The 19,754-nt window shown below is 45.8% G+C and overlaps 1 protein-coding gene across 1 annotated transcript in view; it reads right to left on the bottom strand.

The window, feature by feature from the left end:
- The window catches only part of Svop (SV2 related protein), an 83,451-nt gene that overhangs the window by 17,854 nt on the left and 45,843 nt on the right, over nucleotides 1–19,754 (bottom strand). Inside the window, exons 7-9 of the mRNA XM_005396479.2 lie at nucleotides 7,707–7,770; nucleotides 4,785–4,910; nucleotides 2,890–3,018 (exon numbers count right to left, since the gene is read on the bottom strand). Of these exons, the coding sequence (XP_005396536.1) occupies nucleotides 2,890–3,018; nucleotides 4,785–4,910; nucleotides 7,707–7,770 (319 nt within the window). The remainder of the gene's footprint in view (nucleotides 1–2,889; nucleotides 3,019–4,784; nucleotides 4,911–7,706; nucleotides 7,771–19,754) is intronic.

Here is a 19,754-nt window from a genome sequence, read left to right on the forward strand (position 1 = left end):
CAAGATCCTGAGTTTGATTCTGCATACCAAAAAAAGTGAATTTCTTTAAAAAAAATAAATAAAAATATATTCTACAATGGTGGTTATATTCTATAGATAATGGACATATTTTTCCTAGCCATAGTTTGAGAAAGGCTTGCTATTTAAAAATGCCAAGAGTGCAAAAAATAGTACAGGTTGGCCAGGTGTGGTGGCTCACACTTGTAATCCCAGCATTCAAGAGGCTGAGACAGGACGATGTCTCATCCATGAGTTCAGTGCCAGCCTCGGCTACAAAGTGATTTTAAGGCCAGCCTGAGCTACTTAGTAAGAACTCGTCTTAAAAAACAAAAACAACAACAACAACAACAACAAAAAACAGGGTATAGGGGTATTAGCTTGTCTCTGAATATTGTTTTTAAGAATAAAAACATCTGTGTAATATATTATTTAAAAGTTATCTTTTATCAGTGTGGGTTTGTAGTACATAATGTTTACATTCTTATGGAGAATTAGTGCATGTACATAATACATCTTAATTCCCTTTTTCCATCCCTTTTTCTTTCCCCCCCTTCCCTCTCCAACTGTCTTTTGACCCCTGTTATGGTTTCTATCTGAATGGCCCCTGGAACCTCATGTACTCATGGTGGGGCTTTTGCAAGGTGAATGTATTATAGGTGTGTGATACTCTACAGTGCATTAGCTCACCCATGAGTTTATAGCTTAATGTAGCATTGGCAGGGAAGCCTGGTTGGAGGAGGTTGGTCGCTGTGGGCGTGGCCTCGGAGGGTGCATCCCCCTCCTTCCTCCCTTGCTCTCTTCCCCTCCCCCTTCCCTCCCTCCCTTCCTCTGCTTGGCTGCCAGGCCCTAAGCAAGCCTCCTCTGCCAGCCCCTCGGCCCTGCCACCCTCCCTGGAGCCAGCCAGCTATGGACTGAAACATCTGCAAACTGTGAGCCAAAATAAACCTCTCCTTTAACTTGCGCATGTCAGGTATTTTGTCCTACCTATGAGATAGTAACTAAGAGAATCCCTTTCCCTTTGTTTTCTTTGTATATATTTGTGCAATATATTCTTGAAGAAGATGACAGCATTCAACTGCTGATGTAGCTCCTTGATAGAGTGTCTGTCTGGCATGCTAGAGGCTCTAGGTCATTCCCCCCACCCCTGCAGCACCAAAAATTTCATTAAAAAATCATTAAATGTGCTTATTGATTATATTGGAGATTTGCATTTATTGAATATATCTGAGAAAGTTTATATTTGCTTGATATATTTGGGAATAGACTCATTAATATACTTACAAAGAGATTCATTGATGCATTTATGAAAAATAGTATACTGATGAACAGATGTATTAATATATACAGGAAAAATGCAGAAAGAATAATTCTTAAAACATGGTTTTGGCAAATCGATACATTTAGCAAGTTGATTTGGGAGAAACGGCTTTTGTCTTTTTGAGACAGGGTCTCGCTATGCAGTTCAGGCTGGCCTTGAGCTCACTTTGTAGCCCAGGCTGGTCTCAAACTCACCATGATCCTCCTGCCTCAGCTTCCCAAGTGCTGGGATTACGGGCAAGCACCACTGCACCCAGTTTGATGATTTTTTTTTTTTTTTTTTACTTTTTGTAGTACTAGGAATTGAACCCAGGGCCTTACACTGAGCAGCATGCTCAGTCCCTTTTTATTTTTAATTTTGAGATAAGGTCTTGCTAAGTTGCCCTAGCTGGGCTTGAACTTGCAATCCTCCTGCCTCAGCCTCCCACAGTGCTGGGATGACCTGTGTGCCCCACCTGGCAAATTAGATGATTCTTGAGGGCAGAGGCTTCAGCCTTAAATCTGTATCCCTTCTTCCTTTGTGTGCAGTATTGCTGCGGACAGATGCTCATGGCGGGTTTTCTGATGGTCTTACCAGGGAAGTAGCTCAGCATTTGGTAAGGATGCCTGCAAAGGGCAATGTGACCCTAGGTGTACAGGTATCCCTATCATCTCCCCAGTTATTATTGTTTTATGCTGGGTATCAGACCCAGGCCTTTGGAAAGGCTAACCACACACTCTACCACCAAAGCACTTCGTGTTCCCCTCTGACGTGCTTCCACTGGACAACTCTTGCCAATCAGTCACAGTTGTTAATCAGACTACTTCATCAGGACTAAAAGGCAAAACCAAACAGAAGAAGTCACAGGATCCATCCGCAGACATAACATTCCTCTGGTTACTGGCTAAGTTCTGAAGGTAACATTTAGAGCCTCGCATGGGAAATAAGGAATGCAGTTGCCAAGCTCACCTTGCAAGTCCTGTCTACCACACCTCTGCAACCGGCATGGGCAAGTGGGACCTTGAAAGTTAGACTTTTTTTCCCCTTTGGAGACAAACGGCTTCCTCAAACTTTTTCAAGCCTAGGACATAAACTGCCACCCCCACTTCTCCTCCGCGCAGAGGAATGGACAGAATATTCCAGTGCTGGCACTAGGAGGTAAAATCCAGTGTCCTTTCCTTAGGCAAGGGATGGCAGGGAGGGGTCCCGGAAGGGATGAAGCAAGCCTGAACCTGTGTAATGTCCCCGTGTACTCCTGCCCTGCACTGTTCTTTGCTATAAAAGACCCGCAACAGTGAGATGGTGACTTGAGGCAAGTCACCCTCCATCTCCTCTGAGCTACCTATGAATAAATCTTTTTTTCCTTTTCATCAAAATAAATGGGTTCCCTTGATTTGGTCAGTGGTGAACAAAGGAACCTGAACCTGTGAATCTAAGCGTCCATTACGCCCCATTCGCACCATGTTTGCATAAGTGCGCATGCGTGCACGCCATCCCCACCCTGGAGACACACGCTCGCTCACGCATATCCCCATACCGCGTGCACACGCTCCCCTGCATGTATACAGGCACACACGGGTGCGGACACTGACCTGTCTGGAGATGATGAGCTTTCCGAGTGGCATGGGGGCTCCATTTTCTGTCGCTATCCTCTTTAAGGTGGCGATTGCCTTTTCCTGGTTCCCGGACAGCACATCGTACCTTGCACTCTCCGGCAGCCACTGGGAGCACAAGAGAGCCAGGTGTGGCAGGTTAGTGTGGAACAGAACGCTCCCTCACAGCCTGCACTCTCATTTCTGTGTGGGTCTTTAAGGGTGGAGCTCTGGAGCCAGCAAGCTGGCTACACAGCCTGGGTTTGCCATCTGTTATAGGGTTGTGTGATCCTGTGCTAGGCATAGACCGCTTTGTTCCCCCACTTCCTAACCCATGAAATGGGGTAAGAGGGGCACCTTCCTCTTAGGGTTGCTGAGAGCATCGGGTGGGATAATTCAGGCAAAATGCTTTGTGCAGTGCCTGGCATGGGTCAGTTCTTTATTGTCACTGTCACCTGCTGCTATTATTTGGTACTGCTTGCAGAGTTCCAGGGAAGGGTTGAATTAAATTGTGACAACCGTTAGGAATGTCATTCTCAGTTCTCCAGAAACTCCCCCTCACCTGTGTTCAGCACTGCCTGGCAAACTCAGTCTGAGAGAAAAAGACATCAGAAAGAACTTTAAGCCTAATGGAGTCCCAACTCCAGGGGACTAGATACATACATTTCGGTAAAAGGAAGTAACAGCGATCTACGGAACAGCAGATACAGTGAAACTGGGAGTCAGAAGATCTGGTTCAAATTAAAGTTCTGGTGCTTATTCGGTGTATGCCCTTGGACCAGTCAAGCGGTGTCACCAGGCCTCAGTTTCCTCATCAGTGAAAGAGGGATATAACAAAGATTGCTGAAGTCCACCAAAGTTCAAGCTTCCCTTACTATAGAGTCGTCCTTGGACATGGCTGCTGAGCAATGGACTACATATCCCAGCTTCCTTTGCAGTTAGGTGAGACATGTGACTTGCTCTGACCAATGGGATATAATTAGACTATCCTTGGCCAACATATTTAAGAAATGGATGTGCAGTCCCTATTTCCTTTTGCTGTTAGCTGCATGTAAAAGATTTCAAAGCCCTGTAGAATGGCAAAGCCACAAGTTGGAAAGAAAACCTGGGCCCAGAATCCCACTTGTCAAACAGAATGCTTATTCTCAACTATTATAGTGAGAAATAGACTCCTGTTGTATTAAGCTACTGAGTTTGTGGGGCTTTGTTTGTTACAGGAACTGGTGTCATCCTAACTAACACAGGGGTTCACCGTAGTCCTACACCTTATGGTTGTTAGGAGGAATAAACATAATGTAAGAGCCTCTCACAGAGTTAAGCTCAATAATTATTTATTTGTATTGTAATTACCAGGAAATATTGTAGTATTTACCATACATAAGAACTATCCATTTTCAGGCTGAATCAGGCCCCACACTCACTGTAGAGTGTTTCATGTATGTGTCCTACATATGAAGTAATGTGTGTGATGATCTCAGTGGGGAGTATGGTTGATGCAGGGCTGAAATGGAGAGATCTTATGAACTCCTGGATTCTATTGAATCCTCTGTCATGTACCTATCCCTCTGTTTTACTCAAGCCCCTTTGAATTAGGTTTCTGCCACTTGTAACTTATGAGTCACAGTGAATCCAATACAGTCACTTGAAGTGTAGATCTTGCAGTGATGGGGCTATGTGTCCCCCAGCCCGGTCCTCTAGAGAATACCTCAGAAATACCCGTCTGCAGGAACACTGACATCCCACACTAGCGCCACACAGGCCTTATTCCCTTGCCTCATTTCCTGATTACAAAAACCTTAAAAGGGGGTGTAGAGACTAAAATAATCTCTACCCATCAAAATACAGAGGAGAGTGAGGTGCCAGGTAGAAAAGGAAGACCTTTAAAAGATACCTACGAAGCACAGGACAGCAAAGAGGAGGAGTGGGACAGCCGAGAGGATGAGCAGCCAGCGCCAGCCCAGGCTGGGCATCACGAACACAGCCAGGATGACCTCGAACACTGTCCCGATGGCCCAGAAGACCTGGAACAGAAGAATCAGGTCAGAGGTGGTGTAGGATGGTCTGCACAGTGAGCCACTTCAGGGTCACTGAGGACAAGGGTCTCAGTGGGGGGAGGGGGACAAGAAGGTCATAAGGGCCATCTTTTTGCTGTGGTCCTTATGGCTGGGTGGAGAAGCCACCTCCTGAGAGATTGTCTCCATTGTAGAGTATCTTCATGGTGTTTGAGAGACCCATCTGCACAGTGTCATATTTACTGCTGTCTTAGAGGCCTGTCCACACTGTATAACTTCCTTTGTAGTACTAGGGATGGAAGCCAGGGCCTTTGCACTGCACTACATCTCTTTATTTTTTATTTTTTTGAGAGAAGGTCTTGCTAAGTCCTTAAGTTGCCCAGGTGGGAGTCAACCCTGTGATCCTCCTGCCTCAGCCTCCCAGCTTCAATCTGGGATTACAGGTGTGTACCACCATGCCTGGTTTACACTGTATAATATCTTCATGGTACCTGGTTAGGTGTGCAGTTTGGTAGCTCTGATAAGGAGACTAATACCATTACTATTATGTGATGATTTTTATTTGTTTTTTTCCCCCCAATTTTTTTATTGTGGTAACATACACAGTATAAAAGTTAGTGCTGTATTCATTTTTAAATGTACACTTTGGTGGCATTAAATACATTTAAACATTGTGCAGGGCCGGGGATTTAGCTCAGTGGCACGGCGTCTGCCTAACAAGCATGAGGTCCTGAGCTCGATTCCTGGTACCTGCCTCTCGAAATTGTGCAATGACCACCACCGTTCATCTCCAGAGCTCTTTTCATCTTGCAAAACAAAACCTCTATTCATTAAACAATACCTCATCTCGGGCCAGGGATATAGCTCAGTGACACAAGCACCTGCCTGGCAAGTGCAAGGTCCTGAGTTCAATTCCCAGCACCAAAACAACCAATATCTCATCTCGCCCCACTCGTGACAATCCCTATTCTACTTTCTGTCACTATGATATTGAGTATTCTAACTACCGCATGTAAGTGTAGTCATATAATATGTGCCTTTTTGTGTCTGGGTCACTTAGCATAATCTTAAATAATGTCCTCATCCAAGTTGTAGCTTGTGTCAGAATTTCCTTCCTTTTTAAGGCTGAGTAGTATTCCCTTGTATGGATGAGCCACAGTTTTGCTTATCTATGCATTCCTCTGGGCACTTGGGTTGCTTCCTCAACTTAGCCACTTGCATAATGTCATGCACAGCGCTCCATACACGCACACATTGGGCTTTTTGTCTGCTGACATCCACCTCCATCTCCCTCGCCTAACAATGCCCTGGTGCCTCTCTTCCCTATGGGGCTAACGTCTCTTTGCCTGTCCAAGCCACTCTCCCAATTTTCTACCTTTTATGGATTCCATCAATCCAGACCTTTGCGTAGGTCCTGTACTCTGGCTTCTCACTGGGCGCAGCCAACAGTGAGCCCAGCAGGGATGAACGGGAGAGAAAGGCGAGAGATTTGGGGCATTTATTCCCCTGGTTCTCACCCACAGGGTGCTCATGGGTCACATCTCCTCCTCAGAAGCCTTTATCATACAACTCTCCGGGCTGCTGATTGATTACTCAATCCCTTTGTCCCTTCAGGCCTGGAGAGGAAGCAGCCCTGCAGGGTCTGTAAAAATAGTGCCTTTGTTAAGCCTCCCTCAGACAGTGCTAATCTGAGTACGTTTCTGGCTGGGACCCTCATTCTACAACTATTATCCACTTCAAGCCAGCCTCTACCATAAATTCTGGAGTCTTGAAATCTTCCTAAATTCCCTTTGCTTAAAGGAACCACACTCCGTTTCTGTGGCTGACCATCGAAATGTCATTAGCCATTGGTCAGACACCCCCACCTGGGCTAGGAATGAACTCTGTAATTGCTGAATGGTGGGACGCTCTAAGGGTCCGAGGAAAAAACAGGGTGTCTGATGATGCGGCATAGTTAGGGTTTAGGATCAGCTGGCCCAGATTCACTTTAGTACTTAAACGAGCTGACTCCAGCACAGCAGTATGGACAGGCTGACGGTCACCCTAACTGGACAGAAGTGGATGCTGTCAGGACAGTTGGGTTGGGAGGCGGGGTCAATGGGATCAATATTCCTCATGCAGTACAGTGAGTGAGATCTAAGTGACTGTACAGTCAGTACTGTGGACATTAGTGTCCAGCAGAGGCAAACAAACCATTCTATCACTGCAAGGAGAGGTCCACTGGGCAGTTTCCTGATGACCCATTGGGTAGCTGCAGGGAGGGGAGGTGTGGCAGCAATGTATTCGCCTTGCGATCTCTCAGATTCTGGCTGGAACATAGACCACAAGTCCCTATCAGATGGAGGGTTCAGAGGGACTGCTGGGCCACAAAAGCTTTAAGGCAGCCCGAAGGGCATGGAAGTGAGCAAGAGGGGAGACTGCTCACAAGATCTGCGCCACTCTGGGTAAAATCAGGAATAGAGGGTTATCATATTCGTAGTGGGTAGGAATTTGGTCCACTCAAGCTGTATCAGTCAACACCAGCTCTCAGATAAAAGCCATTTCCGGCTGAAGGAAGTACCACCTGCCTGCTACCACGCTTTAAAGGGACGCTTGATGAGATCTTCTTGTCAGCTGAAGAATTTTTCCATATTGCAAAACAACCAGGTCTGGATTTACATAACTGATCCACTTAAGTCTTTATGAATTGCGTCTGTTATTTTTCTCTTCAACTCCCTTTGTCTTGTCCTGCGGCTGAGGACATCTGGGATCTTCGGCCGGAGAGTCTGCATTCTCTAGAGACCCAGCTGCCCTCCTCCTCCTTACCTCAATCAGCAAAATACATTTGGCTCTGGCTTTCATGGGCAGGAACTCAGCATACAGCGTCACCCTGGGCAAACAGAAAGACAGATGGGGTGAAGGTCGGGACCAGTGGGAAGATTGCTACAGGTTCCTGGATTTCTAAGACAACATTCCTCCCGGAGTGATTGCTGGATTACTTGCATTGGAATTTCCTGGAATGAAGGTTAAATATACAGATCCCTGATCTTCAGAAACGGGCTCACAGGGATGGGGCCCTGACACCTGCATTTTTAACTAACTCCCCCAGTTATTCTCAAATTGCATACCTGTTTTTATTGAGCCCTATCTCCAGCCAGTGAGTGCAGGAAGAAATAGTGTAGGAGGAAATCGAGTCCTGGCATTATGTACAGCTCAGATCTAGAACAGTTCCCTTTTCCCCTGGTTCTTTTTGTTTGTGTTTTTGTTTTTTTCTGGTACCGGGAATCAAACTCAAGACCTTGCGTTTGCCAGGCAGGCGCTGTACCGCTGAGCTAAATCCCCAGCTCCTCCCCCTACTTCTTAAATAGGCGTAAAGAGCACAGGCTTCTTTTCCTGCAGGACGCCCTTGACCTAGGTCCTTTGACATTTGGCTGTGTTTTCTTGGCAGGAACGTCACAGAGATCATGCGCAGGCCTTCCAAGGGCAACATGTCAGAGGCTTATTCTGTCCCCTCACTAGGGACATTAATCTTCAGTGCTTTAAGTGTCTGACAGATTTTTCTACCCTGTATTACTATTTTTTTTTCCATTTGTGTTGAATAAGTACTTTGTGAGGAACTATTCAGAGAAAATGCAAATATCCTCTTCCCTGTAGAATTGCTACCCACCAACTTTACCCTTGGCTATTTCTGCCTAAATCAACTACCACTATGATGGTAACAAATGGTATTTAAACTTTTCTGGGGCTGTGAATGTAGCTCAGTGTCAGAGCACTTGCCTAGCAAATGTGAGGTCCTGAATTTAATCCCTAGACCACAGTACTGCAAAAAAAAAAAAAAAAAAAAAGAAAATGGGTGCATGCCTGTAATCCCAGCACTTGGGAGGCTGAGGCAGAAGGATCTCCATGAGTTTGAGGGCAGCCTGGGCAATACAGTGAGTTCAAGGCCAGCCTGAACTACATAGTGAGACCCTGTCTTAAAAAAATCAATCAATTTTCTATCATTTCTTTTACATTTATTACTCAATAATCTATGGTAAGGAAGAGGTTTCCCCTTTCTCCCTTGTCCATTTATTGATTAGTTTACTCAGTATGGTTTTGTAGATTCCTATTTTATGCAGCGAGGTGTAACCTGCTAGGATTTGGAGCCTCAGACCGTCACCAATGACTCCTATCGTCTTTCTGACATGCCGTCACCATGCTTGAGCCTCTCCTGCTGCCACAGCAGGGCATCCAGTTCATCCCATAGTCCCTTGCCCCGGCTCTGGAGTCAGTCACTTTTCGTTCCCACCTCTGGCAGGGTATGGTGCTTAGAAACCACAATCTGAGCGTCCTGTGTGCTCATCATCCCAGGAGTGTCACGGTCGCTAGATACTCTCAGGGAACACAGCTGAGAGAGAGCTCACGGCCTCTCCAGCATCTGGTTATAGGTTATTTGTCTGTCTATCACCTATTTGTCGATCTGTCACCTAGCTGTCACTTATCTATCATCTATCTATCCATTTTCTCTTTCTCTCTCTCTCTCTTTCTTTTTTGAGACTGGGTTTCACTAAGTTGCTAAATTGACTAGCCAGCTGAGGTCAGACTTGCAATCTTCCTGTCTCTGCCTCCCAGAGTGCTGGGATTACAGACATGCACCACCGTGCCTGGCTTCTCTCTGCCCTTACACATGCCATGATATCTATATCTATTTCCATATCTCTTCATGTATATCTATTTTAAAAATGTGAGTCAATACTGATGCTTTAAATTCTTAGAGTTCTTTCTAACCTTCCCAGTTTCCATGTCTGCCATATCTGTCCATGATGAGGAATCTCGGTCCCATTACCTGCAGGGTGATTGCTTATTTGCTCAGTAGAACCAAAGTTCCGGATGCACAGGCCACCTGTTCTTGCCTCTCACTCCACCCCCACCCCTTCCCTTCTTCAGCACTTGAGCTTGCTGGAGAGCCTAGCACGGTGGTACATACCTGTAATCCCAGCATTCTGGGAGGCTGAGGCAGGAGGATTAAAAATTTTAGCTCATCCTGGGCAATTTAGCAACTTAGTGAGGGTTGGTTTCAAAACAAAACCTAAAAGGGGTGTGTGTGTGCGTGTGCGCGCGCGTGTGTGTGAGTGTGTGCGCGTGCACGTGCACGCACGCGCACATGCATGCTGTGGATGTAGCTGGAGCAAAGGGAGACTAATTTCCTCTCTTGAGACAGCTGGTGCTGGTGTCCCCTTTAAGTCACTCAGGCCCCTCCTGGGTCACTGTGAGACCCCACAGCTGCTGCCATCACTCATACCTGCAACCCACTCGAAGATGATGCTCGGGCACTAGAACTGCCTCACCAAAGGCACCCAGGAGCGCCCTCAGATTCTCCCCACGGCAGGCTGCGCACAGTGTGTGGGCACAGAAGGGCCGCTTCCTTGCCTCAGGGTGGGACAACCACTGTGGCACAACCAACACTCCTGGGACAGCTGGAACAACTTATCTCTCGAACGCATTCAGTTGAAGACTTTGTTCCTGGATATTTGTACTGAAAACCAAAAGCTGAAACACCCCTGTTGGTTAACAGGAAATTGTTCTCATATACACAGTGAGATGGAGTTAAAAGCAGTGTCCAAATAGGTCAGGCCACGTACATTTGGCCAGACATGAATCAACATGTCATGGAGATCTGCTCTCGTGGTCTTGCATTTTGCTCTATATTTGTCCCAGCAGGACTCAGTGTTCCTGAACACATGACCAGAGGTGACAAGAAATGGTATCGGGATCACGAGGGTCAACCCAAGCATGCTGGACACAGGAGAGGCAGGTGTGACTACCTGCAGTTCACCAATCAGAGCGAATGGCAGAACCAGGCTGAATGATGCTTTGCAAAATAGGCTGCAAAGCTGGGTGGAACCAGCACTAATTTCCGACTAACCAATGGCAAATCAGTCCCTTGATCCCACTCCTAAGCTCTGGTGTGATCAGGGTGAGTCCAGACTTCACCTGCAACCACATCCTTGCAGAATTGCTTCTCTTTATCTTTCTTGCTTTTTGCACTCTTTTACAGGTTCCTCCCGCAGTAAGTCCCTTGTACTAGAATCCCTGCCTCAGGCCCTCTCTGTTCTGTGGGCCCAGCCTATGACATCTGTCCCTGCAGAGCATCTCACTTGTTCAGAGCTGGCCCTGCCTGTGCCATTGAGAGTCAGACAGGGCTGGGCCGCCGCCAGTGAGAAGTCTTGCCCGGGTTCTGATCAAAGGCAGCTCTGTCCAGAGCGGGTAGAGCTCTCAGGAGCCTCAGAGGCAAGGTTAGGACTTTCGCAGATCAGACAGATTCTTTAGAGAATGGCAGGAAGAAAAAGCAAATGCCCTGGAATCGCACCTCACCGTGTAGGTGTTTCAGTATATTCGACTTTTCTGAATGAATTTATCTCAGTTTCTCCATCTCTCTGTTTAAACCCCTAGCTGAGGTCATACTCAAGAATTATGTACCTGTTATGTTTTGTAAATAAGCATTTTCATGGACTCTCTCTCTCTCTCTCTCTCTCTCCTTTTTATCCTGAGGATCAGATCCTCAAACATACTAGAAATGTGCTCTACCACTGAGCTACAACTCCAGCCCTTCCGTGCCTGTTTATAAACCTCTTGCATGCATATTTGTTCCATCACATGTATGAACCATAGTTTCCTTAATAACAGCCACCATTTATTGAGAACCTACTGGGTACCAAACACTGTTCCAGATGTTTTACATGGTTTATTCAGTAAACAGTGAAACTCAATGGGCTGGGTAATTACAATTCCCACTGTGTATGTGTGTTGTGTATTTTTAATTCTCATTTACATACTTGTGTCTGTCTATATCAACAAAATTGTTAGTTGAATGGGACTGTACATCTAATAAATTAGGAAGCAGGAAAGTTAACATTTTACCCCAGTTCTGTCCTCCCTAGGTAGCCTATCAATCACTTTCCTATTTCATTGGTTTTGTAGTTATAAACACTTCTTTAAACATCCTTTTTAAAAGCTGAAATGCTTTTTTAAAAGTACAGCCACTCCAGGCATGGCAGGGCATGCCTGTAATCCCAACACTAGGGAGGCTGAGGCAGGAGGATCGTTGTGAGTTCGAGGCCAGCTTGGGCTACAAAGTGAGCTCAAGGCCAGCCTGAACTGTGTAGCGAGACCCTGTCTCAAAGAAACCAAAAAAAAGAAAAGAAAAAAATACAGCCAGGTGTGGTGGTACACATCTGTAATCCCAGGACTTGGGAGGCTGAGGCAGGAGGGTCACCATGAGTTCAAGGCCAGCCCGGGCTACATAAGCAAGTGCAAGGCCAGCTTGAACTGGATAGTGAGAGCCTGTCCCAAAAAAACAAACAAAAAGTATATAGTTACTTAAGATACTCCCTTAAATCAAATATGAGTCAGAAGATGTGCTTATGTTAAGACTTTTAGTATATATCACTTGTGATAGTTAATCTTGATTATCAACCTGATGGGCTTGAGAGCTGCCTAGGAAATGAGTGAAGCACACTTCTGGGTATGTGAGGGTGAGTCATGAGAAAGTGACCTTCGGGACTATCACCCCATGGTCCTTCCCCTCTCACTCTTCCCCTGCTGTCTGCTTCCTGGCTGCTGTGAACCCAGCAGCTTTCTTCTTCTGTGCTCTTCTGCCATGATGCTCCTGCCTTGGAGCCAGCTGACCATGGACTGAACCCTCTAAAACTGTCAGCCAAAGGAAATCTTTTCTCGTGTAGGTTGTGTGTATTTTGTCCCCGCACCGAAGAGACGGCTGATACACCACCGGCTCCCAAATTGTTCTGACTTAGATGCCTTCCAGGACTTCTCTCAATAGAAACCCTGAGGGATCTCATTAACTGAGCTCCAAGACTTGAAAACGAGTTTAAAAGAGTGTAGTGATCACCACGCATGACTCCTCTGCAGTTGTATTCTGTTTTCCACACGGTATGCTTGTATATTTTTAAAATCAGAAATACTAAAATGAGAAGCACATTTACCAAAGCAAAGCTAAATTATTACCTATGCAAAAAATGTGCCGTGATATAGTCCAAGGGAAAATTTATTCCTGTCTTTAGATGTCAAGGATTTGTTTTCATCATCTGTAGCATAAAGTCTTTTTGTTCTTTGCCTTTTTTATTTTGTTATTATTTTTTGTTACTAAGCAGTATCTGAGGGCATTGTTGCTGTTACACAGTTTAGGGGTACACAAGCACAAAACATGGGATGGTCCTTCCTCTTCCCAGTACCCCGCTTCTACGTGCCCCCTATAAGCTATAACAAATCAGCAGTTTGCTATCTTCCAGCCCCTTCTCCGTGTAAATAAATGAATGAATGAACCCAGGCAGCATGCTATTTCTTTTTGCTCTTTCCTTTCCTCCCTCCCTCCTACCTCTGTTCCTTCCTTTCCTCACTTCCCTCTTCCTTCCCTCTCCTCCATCTTTCTCTTCCCTGGTGCACCACGTGACCAGTGCTCCCCACACACAGACATTCATGTTCTTACTGCCCCTTACATGCCAGGCCAATCCCCGGAGCTCTTTCCTGGGCCTTTCTCTGGTCACTAAATCTCATTTTTCCAACTTGTGAGCCAGGTCGGAAGTGCAGTAGGATTTTAACTTCCCAGGAGCGACCCTTAGCAGACGATCCCCTCATCCTTTGAGGGGGACAACTAGGAGTATACGCTGCAGCATTTCAGAGTAAACTACTTGCCCTTGATGCTCTGAATCAGGATCTGCCTTCAGTAAGACAATTTAGAAATCATTCCATATGAGTTTAGGTAGAGCCGCTGTATTCACATTTTACAGTGCTGGGGATGGGACCCAGGGCCTCCTGCATGCTAAGTAAGCGCTCTACCACTGAGCCCAAGCCCCGGCCCCTTACCCTGCCTGGGTTCATTCATGCATTTTTTAAAAAGAAGAATGCTGCCTAGTCCTCCTCCTGGTAGGGATATCACTATTTATCCACCTCCTGCTGTTCAATACTTAGGCTGTTTTCAATTTCTTGTTTTTGCAACCTATGCCACAAGAAACATCTTTTCCTGTGATTGTACCCCACATCTGGCTGTTATTTATAGCAGCTCATTAGGAAAATGAGCTGCTTAATCTCCAACCAAAGTATGGTGATTAGTACAGTCACAAAGACAGAAGAATGAGCAATGAAATTAACAATGCCAAGATGCAGCTGATTGTGGCATAACTAAATCCCATCGCAAATAATCGCACTTACGCACTGGGGAGTTGAGGTTTGCCATTTGGATCACATGCTTGGAGAGAAATGACTTGTGATCGTAATCTGGCATTTCTTTGGAGGGAAGAATAGAGACAGGACAGGTTTGTAGCCCAATCTGATGGGACTTTCCCAGGCAGGTGTCAAGGTCAAACAGATGGGCAGCCATGAGAGGTATTAATTTATTTGGTGCTGCAGATGGAACCCAGGGCCTTGTGCACGCTAAGTACATGCTCTACCACCAAGCTGTACCAGTTACCTTGAAGAGGAGTTTAAAACACAAGTGGGACGCCATGAATGGGATTCTGTGGAAGCACACAGCGCCCTCTACTGGAAATAAAAAGCTATAGTCCCAGTGCTACCCTAGGTTTTGCTTATTTTCATGAGAAAATCTTTGAATTAGACTGCTTATTAGCATTTCCTAGATTTTCTAAAACAAAAATGTCTTGTTGCAATGATAAAACACGGGGCTGTTTAAGTCTCTTGCTTGAATGAAAGTCTATTCATTTTGTTGTTATTTTGTTGTGGTGCTGGGGATTAAACCCAGGGCCTCATACATGCTAGGCAAACAATTTACCACTGAGCTACATCCCCAGCCAAGTCTGGTCCTTCCTGATGCAAACTCCTTAAACAAAAACTAAAATCATTTGTCATCCTAGGTGTGATTCCTCCTACCTACCTTAAGGAGAATAGAAACTTGCTAAGCACCACCAGCCCAACAGTCCTAAAATCATCTCCAAATCCGAGCCAGGGACCAGTGGACACGAATGGCTTGCTAAGACCTTCTTACTATGCATGCTCACAGGCCTTCCACGGTGTTTGTTCCACCCTATCGGTGCTTTGGCATTAGACAGATCTGGATTTGACCCCAGTTGCACCTGGCCTGCAAAAATTGCCCCAACGTCTCCCCTCGCTTTACAGTGTGACTTTGCAGCACTTTCTATCAAGTCTATTTTAGGGCTGGGGATGTAGCTCAGTGGTACAGTGCTTGCCTAGTATGTGCAAGGCCCTGGGTTCCGTCCCCAACACTACCACCCCACCGCTCCACACAGGCACACACACACAGCACAAATCTCTTCCCGGCCTAGAGCTTGGGCTGGCCTGTGACCTGCTTCGAGCAGCAGAATGTAGCAGAAGTGACAGGCTTTTGCTTAAAGCACTGATTCCTCACTCGGATCTAAAGACACCCAATGGGCAACTAAAAGGATAGAAATTTGGCATCTCTGCCTTTATTTTGCAGCCGCCTCATTTCTATCTTACACTTTGGGTTGGATTCCTGCTTAATTTTGCTCATAGACATGTTAATCATTTAAGGAGTGTTCATCTAAGGCTGATAAATCCTCTCTCTTCAAGGATGAAGACACCAAGACATTTGGAAGTCATTGAGATGTTTTCAAAATTCCAGGAATAGTGAGCCTGTGGGCACCGGTGAGACTTGTGCTCCCCAAAGTGGGAGCAATTGCCCCATAACAGGACTGAGGATCCCCTCCTGGGGCAGGATAGAAGGAATAAAAACGGGCAGCAAGGAGACAGTTACAACTTTAAAATCGTACTTCTAAGTAAACTGCAGTTTCAACACATACAGATGCCTCTGAACTTTTTTTTCCAGGTTCATCACTCCCAAATTCCTAAAAGTCTTAAAGATACAGGTTCATAAATTCAGCCTGTGTTTTCCTCCCGTATTATTACCCCATAAGTTCCAAGACTTTCACTCTCCAAGAAGCACTAAATGGGTACCATTCCTCCAAATTTCAAACACATATAGTTTGCATCCTACCCTAGTTGATAAAGCCAGTTTTTGCTGTAATCCACCATTGGGCAAATAGATCTTAGGGAAACAGTAGGTAAATTATAAATGACTCAAAAAATAAACATGTCAGATCACCTGTCTTGAGCATATGAACACCCCAACCTCAGACCTTAGCGTGCCTAACCCAAGCCTCCGCACTCCTTCCTAAGTGTGTAGCTCTTTGGTTCTGCATAACGAATCTGCCATACCTTTCACTGACAAGTCCTGCAATTCTTCTCCATGATGAGTCAAGAAAACGACTCGGTCAGGACAAGGCGTGAAGCTGCGGTCCCCATCTGCTCCTTGGGAGGACCTCCTCAGGCCCCTTTCCCCTAAAGCAGGTACAATCATCTCATGCTGGGAACCAGTTGAGCAATAATGATCTCTCTGGAGCCAGCAGGATCTTGGAGAAGCAGATCATAGTTTGATCAAGACCGTCTGACCATGCATACCTTTGGCCCCCACCCCACCCCAATTCTTTACTTAACTCTGAAGCTCTTGTCGGTTCCCCAGAGGACAGGGCTGAGGGTGCTGGTTCCCCTTGAGTTCCTAGTCTGGCTATATTGAGTAATTCCTTTCCTGCTTCTCATGATTACTTTTTCCATTTGATTTTTGAGAGAAGTGGCTGGACCTGGCATATTGGGACTCCCTGGCCTTGGGCTCCAGTAACATTAAAAGGGCGGAAATTTAGTCCAACAATGCTGTTTAGAGGTGGGACCTTTGGGGTGATGAAGGGTAGAAAAGGTCACCAAGATGGAGGCCATGTGATTGAATCCTGGTGGCTTTGTTAGAAGAAGGAGAAGGACTAGAGGACACCCACAATTGTCCCATCTCTTGCCACATGATTCCCAGTGCCACCTCAGGACTTTGCTGCAAGAAAGGCATCTCCGATCCAGCTATACCACTCTTAGGCATCTTTCCAAAAGAATTAAGGACTGCATACTATATACTGATCCCTGGATATCTGTGCTTGTATGGTAGCAGTGCAATTCACAGTAGCTAAGCCGTGTAAAAAGCCTAGATGTTCATCAATGGGTGAACGGATAAAAGAATTGTGATATATATACAAAATGGAATACTACTCACCATAAAAAGAATGGGATTATGTCATTTGCAGGCAAATGGATAGAACTAGAAATCACGTTAAGTGAAATTAGCTAGACTTGGGAAGTTAAATACGGCATGATTTCTCTTATATGAGAAACAGACAAATACAGAAATGAATAAATAAAGAATGAAAGGAGACAGAGCAGGAAACCAGGAAGTAAACTCCTAGAGACAGGGAAGGGAAGAAGCAGAAGAAGGAGAAAAGAAAGACAGAAGTAATGGTACGGAAATTGATGAAGATATGTTGAATGCGTGTACCAAAGCCCAAAAATTAGTGGAATATTGACATCCACTAATAAATTTAAAAAACAAAGTAGAAGGATATCACCAGATGCAGTCCCTTAACCCTGGACCAGGAATGCAAGCCAAATAAACTTCTTTATGACTCACCCAGTCTGTGGGACTGTGTGTTCTTGGACTATCTGGTTTTATGAGAAGCTGCAACTGGGTAAAGGTATTCTAAATGAAGGGAAATTCTTAATTACATTTAATTACATAAAAATGTCTTCACCTAAATGCTTCCCAATCATGAACTTAAGGGAGCCATTTTTATAACTGGATAAGAACATCATCTAATTGGGACATAATTATTTTTATGTGAATAGCTAAAGTTAAAGTGATGAGGAGCCCGGGACTCTCTTGGGTAGCTAAATATTTCTTTTGTGATTTCGTTAATAGTTTTTTATTTGCCCTCCTCACAGGTAAAAGAGCTGTCTAGTGGGATAGTTAAGAGGATAGGTGTGAAGGGTCAAACAACATGTAAACCTCAGCTCCGCCACTTATTAGCTGTGTGACCTTGAGCCTGTTACCCCATTTCTTAAAAGTCCAGTTTTCTTATCTGTAAAACAGAGATGAGACTGCCTCTGTCTTTTAACGTTTTGTGAGTTTCTAAGTGGCCCTGTGTATAAAACCTCTACAGTGTGAGAGTAGCTCAATAAACAAAGAAAAGGGCTACATAATGTTCACTAGATGAACATCTCCTTGGAATCCTCAGAGTTGTGCCTTGTGTGCCAATGGGTGATCTGTGGCTGGCTGCCCCTAGGTAGCAAGAGATGGGCGTGTGGTCACTACAGAAAAGACCTAGGCTGGATTAGAGGGTTGGGATTTTTAGACTCAGCCTCTTAGAGAGAGATGAGAGGCTGAGGGTCAAGTCAATCAGCAGTGATGTCATCGGTCACGCCTACGTGATGAAGCCTCCATAAAAACCTGAAAGACAGGGATTTGCAGAGCTTCTGGATAGCCCAACACATAGGGGTTCTGGGCAGTGGTGTCCCAAGGGAGCATAGAGGCCCCTCTCCCCTTCCCGTGTGCCATGCCCTGGACCCTCTCCACCAGGCATTCATCAGTATCCTCTGTAATAAATCAGTAAATATAAGCAAAGTGTTCCCCTGAGGTCTGTGAGCTCTAGGAAATTAAGTGAACTCAAGGCAGGGCCCCTGGGAACCCCAACCTTCAGCCAGTGGATCAGAAGCTTGCGATGGCACCTGAAGTAGGGGAGGGGGTGGTCTACATCCAGGTGGGTAGTGCCAGAATTGAGGGGACCTAACCTAGAGGATGCCTAGCTGGTGTCCCCTGTTGCAGCAGGGCTTGTTTGGTGGGTGGGGGAAAATCCATACACACCCCGTGCCGCAGTCCTGCTGTGAGGGTGTAGCGGGAGGAACCAGGTTGCTGGTTGATTTATTTATTTATTCTCATCATTGGAGGGAAAGGCAATGTGGTGGGGGGCAGTGACAGGCAAGCTGGAGACCCTCCAGCACACAGGTAAGGGCTAAAGGGCTTCCTCACTGCTCCCTGTCTTTTATCTTATTCCCCTGGTGTCCTCTCCTCCCTCCCTGTGCGCGTGAACTCTGAGAGTGGTGTCTCTCCCGGACTCCAGTGCAGTCCCTCTCCCCTTTGCTGTGTTAGGACCTGGTCTTTCTCTGCTCCGGTTACTCAGCTATTGTGATCCCCTCTACTTATGAATTTGGAAGTTTCTCTCTTTTTTTCTTTTCATACCGGGAATCGAACTCACAACCTTGCGCTTGCCAGGCAGGCGCTGTGCCGGTGAGCTACATCCCCGGCCCAGAAGTTTCTCAAAATTTCTGTTCAGCTGATGACAACTTCTTCTTGCTTTCCGGCACCGTTAAAGCTTCCTTCTGTGTCTCATATCTTTGATGTCGTTTCCAGGAAAGCCGTAAGAAGAAATAGGAAATGGCACATCTGGTTCTGCCATCTTGAGCAAGGATTACTTTGGACGTTTTGCAGATTTCGTTCCTTTCCCACTTCTCAAATGGGAAGAAAGTTCAGGCCACTATTGGAAAGCTCTTTTTTCTGGCATCTCTGGGGTAAAAGATACGATTGCTCTTCTGTGAGAACACGTCTTCCAGCCTCTTGGGGAGCTCCACTCAGGCGGCGAATGGCTCATGAAGGGGCTGGTGGCTGTGTCTGCAGGAATTTCTGGAGCTGCACCAAAAGTGCAGCAATTGGCCACCAGCCCCTTCCAGCCCAGATTTATGTGACTGTGTTAATGGTCTCTGCCTCAAGCTCCAGTGGGTTTGAAACCTACTTCAGATCCAGGAGAATATGTCAGCTGCTTATTCTGCAGAGCTCCAGAAGCAGTCATCGTGGAGAGGGGAGAGAAGAATTTAGCAGGACTGACAGCTTCACAGTGTCCCTCCAGTTGACAGGAGGATCTTGGAGGTTTGCTTGTATGTTAAATCCGTGGGGTCACATCTCCTCCCCTTCACAGAATCGCACTGTGTCTATAGTCCATCATACTGACACCTTGAACT

The sequence above is a fragment of the Chinchilla lanigera genome, unplaced genomic scaffold (assembly GCF_000276665.1).
Source record: "Chinchilla lanigera isolate Chin_1 unplaced genomic scaffold, ChiLan1.0 scaffold00054, whole genome shotgun sequence".
NCBI lineage: Eukaryota > Metazoa > Chordata > Mammalia > Rodentia > Chinchillidae > Chinchilla > Chinchilla lanigera.